Raw genomic sequence first — 14,304 nt, 5'->3', positions numbered from 1 at the left:
GTAGCAAGAAAGATCGTACAATAGGGCAAAACTCACTTAACATCTGTCTCACTTAGCAACAGAAATTTTGGGCTCAACTGTGGTCATAAGTCAAGGACTACCTGTATTACAATAGCACAATGGAATGATCACTCCAGAGCAATGGGCAGCTGAGCTCAGGAGAGGGGTACATCATTGTAACATGGAGATGGGCAGCACCCATTGGACTTTTAAACCCTATGATGCTGTTCAACACAGGAAACTTGTGATCACCAACTCTGGATCTGGCAAAAGTGGGCCACATCATTCATAGAAGATAATGGGAATAATTCTGCCTGCTGAACTAAAGAACTAAATTAAATAGTATTAGGGGAAATGTCACAGTGATTTATTTCAACTTATGATTCTTAAACTTCTTTCTATTTAGATCACACATTTTCTAATGGAAGGTCATATTAAAACTGAATAGAAACTTAGGAAAAAGGAAGCCATATTTAATTCAAGAAGACCTGGATTTAACATAGGGTATTGCAATTCTACAGTAATGGACAGATATTGACAACTGAAATTTAACCAGATTGAGAATGATCACTAATCGCATAAGGACAAGCATGTGCAAAGCATTAATGATCTCTGGAGGGCTCGGGACAGGGGTTGCTCCTCTGTCCTGGTCCTGTTAGATCTCTCAGCGGCTTTTGATACCATCGACCATGGTATCATGCTGCACCGGTTGGAAGAGTTGGGGGTGGGAGGCACCGTATTACGGTGGTTCTCCTCCTTTCTCTCCGACTGGTCGCAGTCTGTGTTGACAGGGGGGCAGAGGTCGACCCCGAGGCCCCTCATATGTGGGGTGCCGCAGGGATCGGTCCTCTCGCCCCTTTTGTTCAACATTTATGTAAAGCCCCTGGGCGAGATCATCCGTGGTTTCGGGGTGAAGTACCATCAGTACGCTGACGATACCCAGCTGTACATCTCCACCCCGGACCACCCCAACGATGCCCTTGAAGTGATGTCCCAGTGCCTGGAGGCCGTACGGATCTGGATGGGGAGGAACAGGCTCAGGCTCAACCCATCCAAGACTGAGTGGCTGTGGTTTCCGACGTCCCGATATAGTCAGCTGGTGCCATCGCTGACTATTGGGGGTGAATCATTGGCCCCCACGGAAAGGGCTCGCAACTTGGGCGTCCTCCTGGATTCACGGCTGTCTTTAGAAGATCACTTGACGGCCGTGACCAGGAGGATTTTTCATCAGGTTCGCCTGATCCGCCAGTTGCGTCCCTTTCTAGATCGGGACTCCCTACACACAGTCACTCATGCCCTCGTCACCTCTCGTCTGGACTATTGTAACACTCTCTACATGGGGCTCCCCTTGAGGTGCACTCGGAGGCTCCAACTGGCGCAGAGTGCGGCCGCGCGGGTGGTTATGGGAGCAACATGGAGCTCCCATGTAACACCTCTCCTGCGTGAGCTGCACTGGCTCCCGGTGGTCTTCCGAGTGCGCTTCAAGGTTTTGGTTACTACCTTTAAAGCGCTCCATGGCTTAGGACCTGGTTATCTACGGGACCGCCTGCTACTACCAATAGCCTCCCACCGGCCAGTACGCTCCCATAGACAGGGGCTCCTCCGGGTGCCGTTGGCCAAACAATGTTGGCTGGCAGCCCCCAGGGAGAGAGCCTTCTCTGTGGGGGCACCTACCATCTGGAACGAGCTCCCCCCGGAGATATGGAGGATCCCGGATCTTCGCACCTTCCGTCGCGCGCTTAAAACGTTTTTATTTCATCAAGCTGGCCTGGCCTAAATCATCTCTTTTAAATTTTAATTTTAAACATAAATTTTTAATCTGTTTAATTATGGGGTATTTTAAAATTCAGCCTAAATTATTTAATTTGTTTTAATTTATTTTAGATTTTGTATTTCCTGTGTTTTATCTTCTGGCTGTTCACCGCCCTGAGTCCTTCGGGAGAAGGGCGGTATAGAAATTTAATAAAATAAAATAAAATAAATAAATAAATAAATTAACTTCAACAAAACAAAACAGTCTAAAATCCTGAAGATAAAAAGAAACATTTAAACAAAACTAAAGGAGGAATGCATAATGAAAGATAAAACAAAGCACTCTATTTTTTCCTCCATTATAGGAATGGACTTTATAAATTATGTCAGAAAGATTAAATCTCAGAATGAGCTGGGGCTACTTAGAAATAAAAGATAAGTCAAAGTGCTCCATTGCCAAGAGAAAGCATCATATTGGTAACGAGTGATAGTGAGAAGGCAGAATTTTTAAGACTCCTATTTTATGCCAGACTTCTCCCAGAAGAGGAATTTAGCTCTAACTGGTCATTATGATGCCACAGGAGGGAACTGAAGTTTAGGTTGGACAAGGAGAGAGTAAACAAAAGTTAATTTAAATAAATTCAAGTTTCCAGGGTCATATAGATTGCATCTTAAGGTAATGAAGGGGGTCACAAAATTACTCTCAATAATCTTGCAGAACTCTAAAAGACTGGCAAGGCTCAGCAAATGTCATCCACATCCTTGAAAAGGAAGACCTGGGAAACTACAGACCTGTCAGTAATTTCATGTATAATTACCCTAAGATTATTAAACAGCACTTTGATGAGAATGCCCTAATTAACAAGAGTAAGGAAGCTCACATTTGTTTGCAAATATATCATGCTATACTTTGAGAGAGGTACTAGGTTAGCACATCAGGGAAATGTTTTCAGCAAAGCTCTTGAAGAACTATCTCATGATGCTTTCTGCTTGGAGGGTAGCATCAAGTGGATGGTTACAAGGCTGTTTTCCGAGCCCTGTGCTGTTTAACACTTTGGTCAATGATGGATGACGAAGTTGAGAGGATGGCGATTAAGTGTGACACAAAGCTGGTAAAAATGGCTAGTACAGAGTGGATGGAAGATCCAGAGAGATCTAGAAAGGAACAGGTAAAGGGCTGAAATGAACAGAATGGAATTTAATAGGGAGGAAATAAAATTCTATATCTGGCAGGAAAAATGAAAGGTACAAATATGGAATGGGGGAGATACTTGATAGTAATGTACATGAAAAGAATCTGGGTGTCCTTCTCAATCACAAATTCAATGTAAGATAGCTGTGTGATGCATTAACTAGAAAGGAAGATAATATTGGGGGGGGGATGGGGGATTAATAGCAACACAAACTCCATGTCATGGGTCTTAATTTTTCCAGTCTACTCTGCCTTGATCAGACCTCATTTGCAATATTCTGTTTTAGTTACCAAAGGTCGTGTTTTTTTTTTTTTAAGGACACTGACAAATAGAAGCAGTTTCAAAGACAACTAACACAGTAAAATGTCTGGAAATCAAGACCTGTAAGGAGCAGTTAAAGCATCTGGTTATATTTAGCCGACAAAAAAAATGATGCTGGGGACAGGGAGATGAGACAGATAGCTTTCAAGTATCTAAATAACTATTATGCAGAAGATGGGATGATCTTGTTTTCTATTGCCTCAAAGGTCAAAATCAGAACCATTGAGTTAAAACCTTTAAGAAAGTAGGCTCTGACTAGATTCAAGAAGTTTTTTTTGACTGTATGTGCTATCGGTCAAGGCTACAAGAAAACTGTTGTTTTCTTTTGCTGGAGATTTTTGGGCACAAGGTAGATGTTAATCTGTTAGAGATGATTTAGAGAGAAGGGCATTGGACTAGATGACTCCTAATGTCACTCCTAATGTTTTAATTCTTTAATTTTATAAAAAACAAATTTTTGTCAATAATGATAACACACCTATTTTACAAGAAGAGCAAATATCAATTTGTTAGGCCTAAAGGGCTTACGGCCAAATTGTTTAAAGGCCACTGTCTTCCAAACTGCATCTCATAAACTATAAAGCCTTTCTCTGTGGTTGAATGATAATAATGTCCAGTTGATCGAAGTAAGAGAAAGAACCATAACTGGGCATATCTAAACAATTTAACTCTTCTCCAATATACTAGATTGCACCCTTTTTATTTAGAATAATCTTTATAAGAAATGTAAAATACATTTAATACTTTACTTCAGTTGCTGCAACTACCTTTTTATCCAGTCGTTTTCCTTTGTTTTACTCATTAAGTATTTGAATTTGAGAAGTATTTATTATTAAGTTTTGATGAATGTGCAAGCACCAGAATAGCATTATAATTTTGAGACTAAATAAACAGAAAATGATTACTTGTATCCATAAACACTCCAAATATACAAGTAATCTTTTCCCTTGTATAAGAGCCAGAGATGGACAGCCATATAAATTGGATAAATATTAATAAATAAAATTTCTGCTGGTTTAAATTAAAAAAAAGGGACCTTCCATGATTTTCTACAGATATAGTGGATATATAAAGTCTATACACACATTAAAATGCCAGATTTTTGAGATGTAAAAAAAAAAAAAAAATCACTTCAATTTCCCCCCCAACTTTAATATAACATATAAACTGTACAACCCATCAAAAACCAAAGTGAAATCTTTTAGGAGGGAAAATAACTTTAACACTTACAATAATGTGATTGTATAAGTGTGCACACCTTAAACAAATATTTTGTTGAAGCACCTACTGATTTTATAGTAGCAGTTTTTGGGGTAACAGCCCATCACCATGGCACATCTTGCCATGGCAATCTTTGCCCACTCTTTGGCCACTCTTCCTTGCAAAAACACTCCAGATCTGCCAGATTGTGAGGGCAATTCTTGTATACAGCCCCTCTTCTGATCATACCACACCACCACATTTTCAACTGGGTTCAGGTCCGGGCTCTGGCTGGGCTATTCCAAAACTTATTTTCTTCTGGTGAAGGCATTCTTTTGTTGATTTTGAGATGTGCTTTGGATCGTCATGTTGAAAGATAAATTTCCTCTTCCTATTCAGCATTTTCAAGAGCCATGGTTGCACAGTGGTTAGAATGCAGTATTGCAAGCTAACTCACTGCTAGGAGTTCAATTCTGACTGGCTCAAGGTTGACTCACTCTTCCATCCTTCTGAGGTCAGTAAAATGAGGACCCAGATTGCTGGGGCAATATACTGACTCTGTAAACTGCTTAGAGAGGGCTATAAAATACAATGAAGCAGTATATAAACCTAAGTGATTTGCTATTGCTATTTTAGCAGAGGCCTGAAGGTTTTCTGCCAAAATTGACTGATATTTGGAACTGTTCATAATCCCTTCCACCTTGACTAAAGCCCCAGATCTACATGGAAAAAAAAAGCAGTCCCGTTATACTGTCACCACCATGCTTCATGGTGAATATGATCTATTTTTGGTGATGCACAGTGATGCATAGTTGATGCACCAAACATCAACTGTAATGATGGTGATGCACAGTTTTGTACCAAACATAGTTTTTGAAATTTTGGTCAAAAAGCTCAACCTGAGTCTCATCAGACCATAATACATTTTCCCACATGCTTTTGTCAGACTTGAGGTAGATCAGGGTGGATAAAAAGCAAAGTTTTTTTTTTTTAAAAATAGGATTTTAAAAAATTTAAATTGGATTTTTTTTATTTTTATAAAAAAAAATTAATAAAATGCTTTTGGAGTAAAAATCTATCTAAAAATAGTTTTCTATTTAAGATACATTAATAATTTTTTTTTTGATTTGATTTATATGCTGCCCTTCTCTGGAGACTCAGGGCGGCTTACAATGCGTTAAGCAATAGCTTTCATACTTTTATATATTTATACGAAGTCAGCTTATTGCCCCCACAAACTGGGTCCTCAATTTACCTACCTTAGAAAGGATGGAAGGCTGAGTCAACCTTGAGCCTGGTGAGATTCGAACTTACAGTAATTGCAGACAGCTGGTGTTAATCACAATGCTATCAGTCTGCTGAGCCACCATCAAATAATGTAATTTATTCAGCATGAAATGGAGCTTATGTAGCATGACACTGTATATTCTGTAATATTGGGACTGTCGGTAAATCAACAGCGGATCAGAGGATGAGCTGCTGCGGGACAGAGATGACAGTTGCTCTTTAAAAATTATGATTTAAATCAAATCCACCCTGATGCAAGTTTTTGCAAAATGTAGCCAAACTTGAATATTTTTCTTTGTAAGAAAAAGCTTCTGTCTTGCCATGGTACCCCACAGTTCAGACACATGAAGAATATGGGAGATTGTTGTCACATGTAGTACACACCCAGTATTTTCCAGAAATTCCTCAGCTCCTTTAAGGTTGCTGCAGGTCTCTTGGAAGCCTTTGGGGCCAATTTCCTTCTTGTTTTTTTTCATCCATTTTGAAAGGACAACCAGTTTTTTGTCATTGTTGTGCCATGTTTTCTCCACTTGTTGATGGCTGTCTTCACTGTGTTCCATGGTATAGCCAATGTTTTGGAAAGTTTTTGCACCCTTTTCCTGACTTGATACCTTCCAACAATGAGATCCTTTGTTGGTTTGTAAGCTTTTTGCAGACCATGGTTTTTGCTATAAAAGGTAACTGAATTAATGTCAGACAAATCCTACTAGAACAGCTGAATTTTATATGGGCGTCATCAGTGTCACTTTAAACGATGGAAGATGTGTACTGATTACTACAGGTAGTTCTCAACTTATGACCACAATTGAGCCCAAAATTTCTGTTGTTAAGTGAGATATTTGCTAAGTGGATTTTGCCTCATTTTACGACCTTTCTTGTCTCAAGTTGTTAAGTGAATCATTGCAGTTGGTAAGTTAGTAACCTGGGTTGTTAAGTGAGTCTAGCTTCCCCATTGACTTTACTTGTCAGAAGATCGCAAGAGGTGATCACATGAATTTGGGACACAGCAATGGTCATATGAATTTTAAACGGATTTTAAATTGGAATGTTTTAATTACGGCCAAAATTATTTAATTATTTTAAACAGATTTTAGATTTTGTATGTTTTGTATGTATGTCTTGTTTTTACTTTGGCTGTTCACCGCCCTGAGTCCTACATTGGAGAAGGGCGGTATAGAAATTTAAACAAATAAATAAATAAAATAAATAAATGAACCAGTTGCCAAGCATCTGAATTCTGATCACGTGATCATGGGGATACTGCAAAGGTTGTAATTGTGAAAAACAGTGGTCATAAGTCATTTTTTTCAATGACGTTGTAACTTTGAGCAGTCACCAAACAAACTGTTGTAAATCGAGGACTACTTGTATTTATCATCAGTTTGAATGTGCTTGGTTAATTTTGAACCCAGCCAAATTATTCTAGTCTTTCATTTTTATTTTTTGTTCGAAAAGATTTCTGTTTTTCAATTAAATTGCACAGCTTCTATGTTATATTAAAGGAGGAAAAATTTCTGAAGTGGTTTATCTTAGTCTGCTTATTTTACATCTCAAAAACCTGGCATTTTGTGTAGACTTTCTACATGCACTGTAATCCTCTGCTAATGACCACTTGTTCAGAGACTGTTCGAAGTTACAATGGCACTGAACAAGTGATAGTTACAACTGTACCTTGAAGTTCCAGCTCATCTAGCACCCCTGCAATCAGGTGATTGTGATCCCGATGCTTGGCAACCAGTTCACACTTACAACAGTTGCAGCATTCCATAGTCATGGGATCAGAATTTGCCAGCTTCCCACAAGTCATTGGGGAGGCCAACAAAAAAGGATGCAAGTTGCTTGGATGCATGCTCTTCCACCCATGCACCTTGCCAGTCACCTATTCTCCTTGAGCCTTGTTGCACTCATGTATCCTCTCCCACCCAGCAGCAACCACCCCAAGCCCTACTGCACTTACACTGCAGCCCCCCCCCCCAGCCATTTGCACATCCCCTCTGGCCATCTTCAGCTACCTAGCAGTAGCACTTCAAGTCCCACAACACTAGCACCATGCCTCCCCGGCCTCACACACATCCCTTGCTCATTCTCCTACATAGCAGGAGCTGCTTACTGACTATAAGCCATCTGGGACTTCCAACTTCCTGCTGCCTTCTCCATTGACTTGGTAGTTGGCAGCTGGCAGGAAATTGCTGTCACAAAGCAATACAGTCATGTGATGTTGCACTTTACAACTGCATCACTTAGGAAGAGAAATTCCAGTATCAAATACCCTAGCAACTTGAGGGCTATCTGTACACCCTGCAGTTGTGTTAATGCTGGTGAAACCCAAAAAGGACAACCAAATGCAAGCAGAACTGAGCTTCAGCAAACATCATAAATTATTTTTAAGATATAATGATTATAAATTAACACAATGTTATATTTTAACTTTAAACTGGAAACTCTGGATTTTAACCTAGAGATAACATGGGGGGAAAAATCATAGAATCCACATTGCTTTCTAGCTTCATGAAATGTCTGTTTATGATAAAATAGGGAATCAACTAGCTGGCATGCCAGTTGCAATTTCAGAGAAAGATACTGTCCAAACACAAACTGTAAACAAAGTTGATTACTAAGAGATCCAGTTTCCTCCACTTTGGGGAATTTTACATAAACATCCTAATAGCTTCTACTGTGGATATACTTTTTCATTTATTCTGAGGTCTTAATTAAGTTTCAAAACAGTTAAGCATCTGATTATAAATCATACAATGGCCTGCAAACATTTGCCCTTCAGCTATGAACTTGTGGTGGTGACCCTACAGAACACTGCATGACTAAGTCTATGTGATTTTCTCCTTTTGGGAAATACCGTATTTTTCGGAGTATAAGACACACCTTTTTACCCCCCAAAAGGGGGTGAAAATTTAGGTGCGTCTTATACACCGAATGTAGCCCTGCCCACTCACTGGCCCCCACCCTTTGGCCTGTGCCTCCCAGCAGTTACCTCCTTGCAAGCAAACAGCAAGAAAAAACAGCTCCTTTCAGCTTCAGTATAGGCTAATTAGCACAGGTTGATTAGATCAGCCTCCCGACTCTCAGCTGATTTGCTCTCAGCTGTTTTGCGCAGGGCTCTGCTGCTTGCTGCAAAGAGCTAAATTGCTGGAGAAGATTTTTTTTCCCTTTGCTAATCAAGCTATGCTGAAAACAAAACTGAAAGTAAAGCAGGCTATTTGCTGCAGCGAGGCAAAATTAGGCAGAGGCAGAGGGAGATTACTTTTTCTTCTTTTTCCTCACCAAAAAAGGTAGGTACAAACAATGGGAAATTTAGGGCAAAAGAGGAGAGTTCAAGATTTTAAACACAAAAGAAAAAAAGGAGAAAGAAAAAGGCAAAAATAAAAATGGGAAGGGAGAAAAAGAAAAAGAAATGAAAGAGAAAAATGTTATACATATTTAGAATTGAAATATGAATAGTAGTAAGAAATAAATGGGAAATCATGATTGTAAAAATGAAATGAATAATAATTGGAATATTTGTATTTTTGAAACCTAGACAATGATAAATTTTTATTTTTTTTAGAAATATGAATAAGTATAAACTATAACAATTGAAATACCTTTAATGGTATATGGTGATGAAAGTAAAAAAGGATTAAATTGTAGCTTGGGTAACAGCTAAATTTAATTAGGGAAATAGTAATGATTGAAATATTTTTAATTATACATTGTGATGAAAGTAGAAATGATTAAGTTGTAATTTGGAGGATTATATGGGCAAAACTATGTGGGTTTTTGGGAGTTTAAGATGTGAAAATGAGTAAGAGGGGAAATTATTTGGTTTATTATTATTGGTAAATATAATTAATTGATTTGTAAGAAATTGGATTGCATGGAAATAAATGGAATATTCATGTTCATATTGATTAATATACAAAAAAGATAGTTATATAACTAATTGATTTATATTAAAATGTTGAACTTGTATTAAACAATTATGTAATATTACATAATTAACCAATGTGAGGATGGATATAAAAATAGATAACAATGGGAAGGGGTATAATATAGAATAGAAGGGAAAAATTGAATTTGATTAAGATTAGAGATGAGGATGAAGGGTAATATTGGTTTTTTTAAAAAAATAGATGAGGAATAAATATGGCAAAAAGGAAATATAGAAATTGTAAATTTAATTGAAATGAGTAAACACTGTTTAAATTTGTGAACCAGCCAAATACTCTGTTCAAAGAAAATACATTGTATGTTTGTATCTGTGTTTGTCTAAAAAAAAAAAAAAAAAAATCTTAAAAAAAAACCAAAAAAGGTAGGTGCGTCTTATACTCCGGTGCGTCTTATACTCCGAAAAATACAGTAGGTAAAAAAAATTAAGAGATAGAATGCAGGTACATAAATTCGATAAGGGCATATATTCCTTTGTAAAATGTAAACCACCCATTTTTACTGGTAATTCATCAATTTTGTAATTGGTAGAAATGATAAAAATGGATATACTTTAAATAATTACCTTAAAACGATCAAAATAAACTCAACTAAATGGATTCTTCCCCAAATGCTGCTGCTAGCAAGATGCTAAGCTGCCATGGATACTATAGATAAAATACTCATTGTGGGTTGCACTGCTTTCGATGACAGCTGTCTCCTTAATGCATTTATACTTTTCAATCAATAAAAGACATTTTTAAAACTCCTATCTTATTTTCCTTGGAGATAAAAATAAAATTTGAATTGGATAACTATATTCATTCCCTTTTTCTTGACAGCTCTCAATTCTGATAATTTTCAATTCAGCTTCCATTATGTGCTTCAACACGTTTAGCTGAAAATCATGTTATGTATGAATCCCACTGTAATGTAAATCCCAATATTCTACATTTAAAAAACAGTGCGATGATTTAGATTTTTTTAAAAAAAAAATTGAACAAACTGGATATTCTTTCTTTGTGTACTCACTCTTACTTAAATCCAACCTTCACCTCATGGGATTAATGTGAACTACTACAGCCATCCATCTAGCTATCAGAACTTCAACTAGAGCATCTTGTACACCTACTTGGGAGAAAGTTTCAGAGTAGTGTTACTTCACTGCTCCCACTTTGCTAGGCTTTCTCTCTTAAATATACATGGTAGGACATGTCAGATACAAAGATATAAGGCATGACAGTGAGAAATGCCTTCAGGTTTATGGCTGCTTGGTGCTACATCCATTTTAGACCATTCCTAAAGATATTACTTTTCTGGGAGGCGCTGCTGTAGAATTAAGTGTCTGAATGAGAAGCAAGGGTTCTTTGCTCAGTCACATTGTCCAGTCTACAAGGAGGAGAGGATTTGATCTAGCTGTGGGGCTCAAGATGGTCTTAATCATTGCTTTAAATCAGAGGTGTCAAACTCAAGGCCCGGGGGGCCAGATTCGGCTCGGGGGTGCTTAGATCTGGCCCTGGAAACAACAAAGGACTAGACCTGGAAACAGCAATGGAATGGCCCGCAGTGCCTCTGCCAGCAAAAATGGAGCTTGCCTCCTGAGCTCCATTTTCACTGGCAGAAGGTTGCAGGAGGCCGTCACAGCCAAAAACGGAGCTCGGGAGCCCGTTTTCCCTGGCAGAGCACTCGGGCCACCACAGGCACCCCCAACACGAGTGACATCAAGATGGCCATGTCCACCCTGGCCCCCTGAGGTCAAACACAACCCTGATGTATCCCTCAAATGAAATCAAGTTTGACACTCCTGCTTTAAATAGTCACCTCAAAGGAATAAAGTATGCTAAATTTTAAGTATTTAAAAGCATTTGTAGAATAATTTCCCTGATATTAATCCTTAAAAGTAACAAAAGACCACAAAGGTTTCCTTCTTTAATCCTTTTATATCATACGTGATCTTCCTTCCCGTTTAATATATATATTTAATATTTGGAGTTTAGAACTGAAGTAGAATATGTATATGGGGCAATTTTTAAATTTACCTAAGGAGTGTGCAGCATAATTTCCAGGAAGTGCCAACATCTATTTCTTTACTGACCATCAGGGGGAAAAACAATAATAATTCAAGTGAGATTTGAAATATAATTTTAATGCTATTTTCTTTATGAAATTTGTTTCAAAATTTTCAAAATTTATTTCTAATGGCCGTTATCATCTTATGCTTAATTTGTTAAACCCAATGAACAAATTTAAGGTACTGTTATGACTTCTTTTTTAATTAATTCAAAGCTTAAGAAATATGTTTAAAGAAAAAAAATGCATCTTTCTTACTTAAATGAAGATATGGGATAAGCTCTACCAAATGGAGAAGCAATTACATTTTGATATTAAATATAAATGTTGAAGTATTTTAGTGAATCATGGTGGTACATACAATTAACACTGACAGCTTAACAAAAATGTCCTCTGGAACATTCTCCCTTCAGAGATTAGAATAGCCCTGACCCTTTTGGCCTTTCGTAAGATCTTAAAGACACAGTTATATACTGGGATCTGGTAAGGGTCCCATTTTGTTAAGGGTCCCATTTGCTGGTTGGATTGTAATTTCTTGGCAGCTGTATTTATTTTTTATGTGTTGTGCTTGTAATTCGGTTTTAATTGATTTTATATTGTTCACCCCTCAGTCACTTGTTTGATATCGGTGGCCTTATAAATTGAATAAATAAAATGCATACCTGAGGATTTCTGCCATAAACTATTATCAAGTAAAACTAAATACATCTATAAATTGTTGAGTACTGTCTGAAAGGCAATTTATTTAGGATATAAGTGTTGATAGACACATTTCCATTTCTGCTGTGATTCAGTCTAAATATTTCCAACTGAAGTAATGCATTATTTCCTATATATCTCTAATTCGAACTCCTCTTCCCCTTCCCATAGTGTTTCTTTTTCTTTCACTGAATTAAGATTCCTCAAGATATGTGAGGAAGGGACTTGATCTCTTATATTCTAGAAAGCTCTATGGACACATACAACCATGTCAAACTATTAATTCAGAGAAGTTATCATGTATTGATAAAGACTGAGGGACTCTAATGTACTTTAACATAAAGCATACTGAGTTTATCTGAAGAAATATAAGTCAACATACTTTGCACACTTACCTGAAGCCAATTTATTCCAATGTAGTGAATATTTCAATAATAAATCATAGATAACTGTAATACTTTGATAACTATGTTGCCCCTTAGTAATTAATTCTTTAAAAAAATTGGGTTTAAAATATAGCAAAGCGTGAGGAAATATAGTACATTAAATTGCATATTTAATGTGCTAAATATCAAGCTACAAAGATTTACATGTATTTTAGGGCATTACTTCCTAGATTAGAATGACATGCCAAATTATACAGCTTTATTACTATTAGCTACATATTTACAAATAAAATGTATCTCCCTAGAATTAGCTGACTATGGAACAATTGACTATTTTGCCCAATACTGATCTAACTAAATATATTTCAGGCTCCATTTTATTAGTTAAATACATGTATTTGCTTTTTTTAAAAATCTCAATTGAGCAAACTTCCCACCCCCAAACCCTTCAAAATAATAAACTCAAAGCAATCAATGTAGATGACTTTGAAAACAAAATACTTACATCGGGCTGGCATTCAAGGAGCAATGATCCACCATCATTTCTGGGAGGAAATCCAACTTAAAAGCAGCCATCACTTCTCTGCTTACCACAAACCACTAATGCTAGATCACTGTCCTGTCGAACCAATTGAATACCACCACTTAAGTTCTGCAGGTCTTAACACACTGAGCCACATAGAAAAACATTCAAACCACAGGAACATAAGCTCAGGGAGACCAGCAACAGACACCACAAAAACAGGCTGGACTGGGAAAGAAACATGAGGACCAGGATTAAAAAGGGGATGTGACCATATGAAGAGACTCAGCTCAGTATACAATGAAAATGCTGATGCACTGGACTTGTTTTGTGCAATTTCCCCTACTCAAGCAGTATTGAGCGCACTGTTAGATAAACAGTGTCAGATCCACAAAGATGTTTGTGTGCAACAGAGCAGAAGGAACTCTAACTTACTTCATAAATCTAATCACGCTCTCTATTCAAAAAATGATAGTAAATATTACATTTAAATGGAACAATATTACAGGACTCAGTAATACACCGAGTTCCTGGTGTGTGTACTCATTACATTATGCTCCTGATATGAGGCAAGATAATATTATAAAGTAGTGCATGCTGATTTGATCCAGGTAAAAATAATATGTAACTAGTCTCACCCCACCTATTTCCCAGTAAGATTTATAAACCCAGATATAAGGAATTATAAGGGAGGAGTGGTTTAAAAATGTGAAAAATAACTAAACAAATATTATTTCTGCCTTGAATGTATAACTATACAAGAGACACTATATATACAGGTATTCCTCAACTTGCAACTGTTTAATGACATTTCAAAGTTATGATGGCCTCGGAAAAAGTGACTGACAACCCAGCCTTGATGACTGTTGCACCACCCCCACAGTCATGTGATCAGTTGATTTGCATTTATGAGGACTGCAGGATCTTGCAATCATGTGATCACAATTTGCCA

General features: G+C 37.4%; 1 protein-coding gene across 32 annotated transcripts in view; it reads right to left on the bottom strand.

The window, feature by feature from the left end:
• Window positions 1-14,304, bottom strand: part of CELF1 (CUGBP Elav-like family member 1) — a 55,518-nt gene that overhangs the window by 24,886 nt on the left and 16,328 nt on the right. For 18 of the 32 annotated variants that reach the window (XM_087882704.1, XM_087882775.1, XM_087882784.1 and 15 more), the window contains one exon: window positions 13,335-13,448. The exons of 13 other annotated variants lie outside the window; for them this stretch is intronic. In XM_087882704.1, coding sequence (XP_087738830.1) covers window positions 13,335-13,405 — 71 coding nt within the window. In that variant the 5' untranslated portion in view covers window positions 13,406-13,448. Of the gene's footprint in view, window positions 1-13,334; window positions 13,581-14,304 lie in introns of all 32 variants that reach the window. One more of the 32 variants, XM_087882751.1, reaches the window with a different exon arrangement.

This window comes from Pantherophis guttatus, chromosome 1 (genome assembly GCF_059756535.1).
Source record: "Pantherophis guttatus breed Tessera chromosome 1, ASM5975653v1, whole genome shotgun sequence".
Classification (NCBI taxonomy): Eukaryota; Metazoa; Chordata; class Lepidosauria; order Squamata; family Colubridae; genus Pantherophis; species Pantherophis guttatus.
Note: the sequence above shows the minus strand (reverse complement) of the source record. Positions and strands in the feature narration are given on the sequence as shown.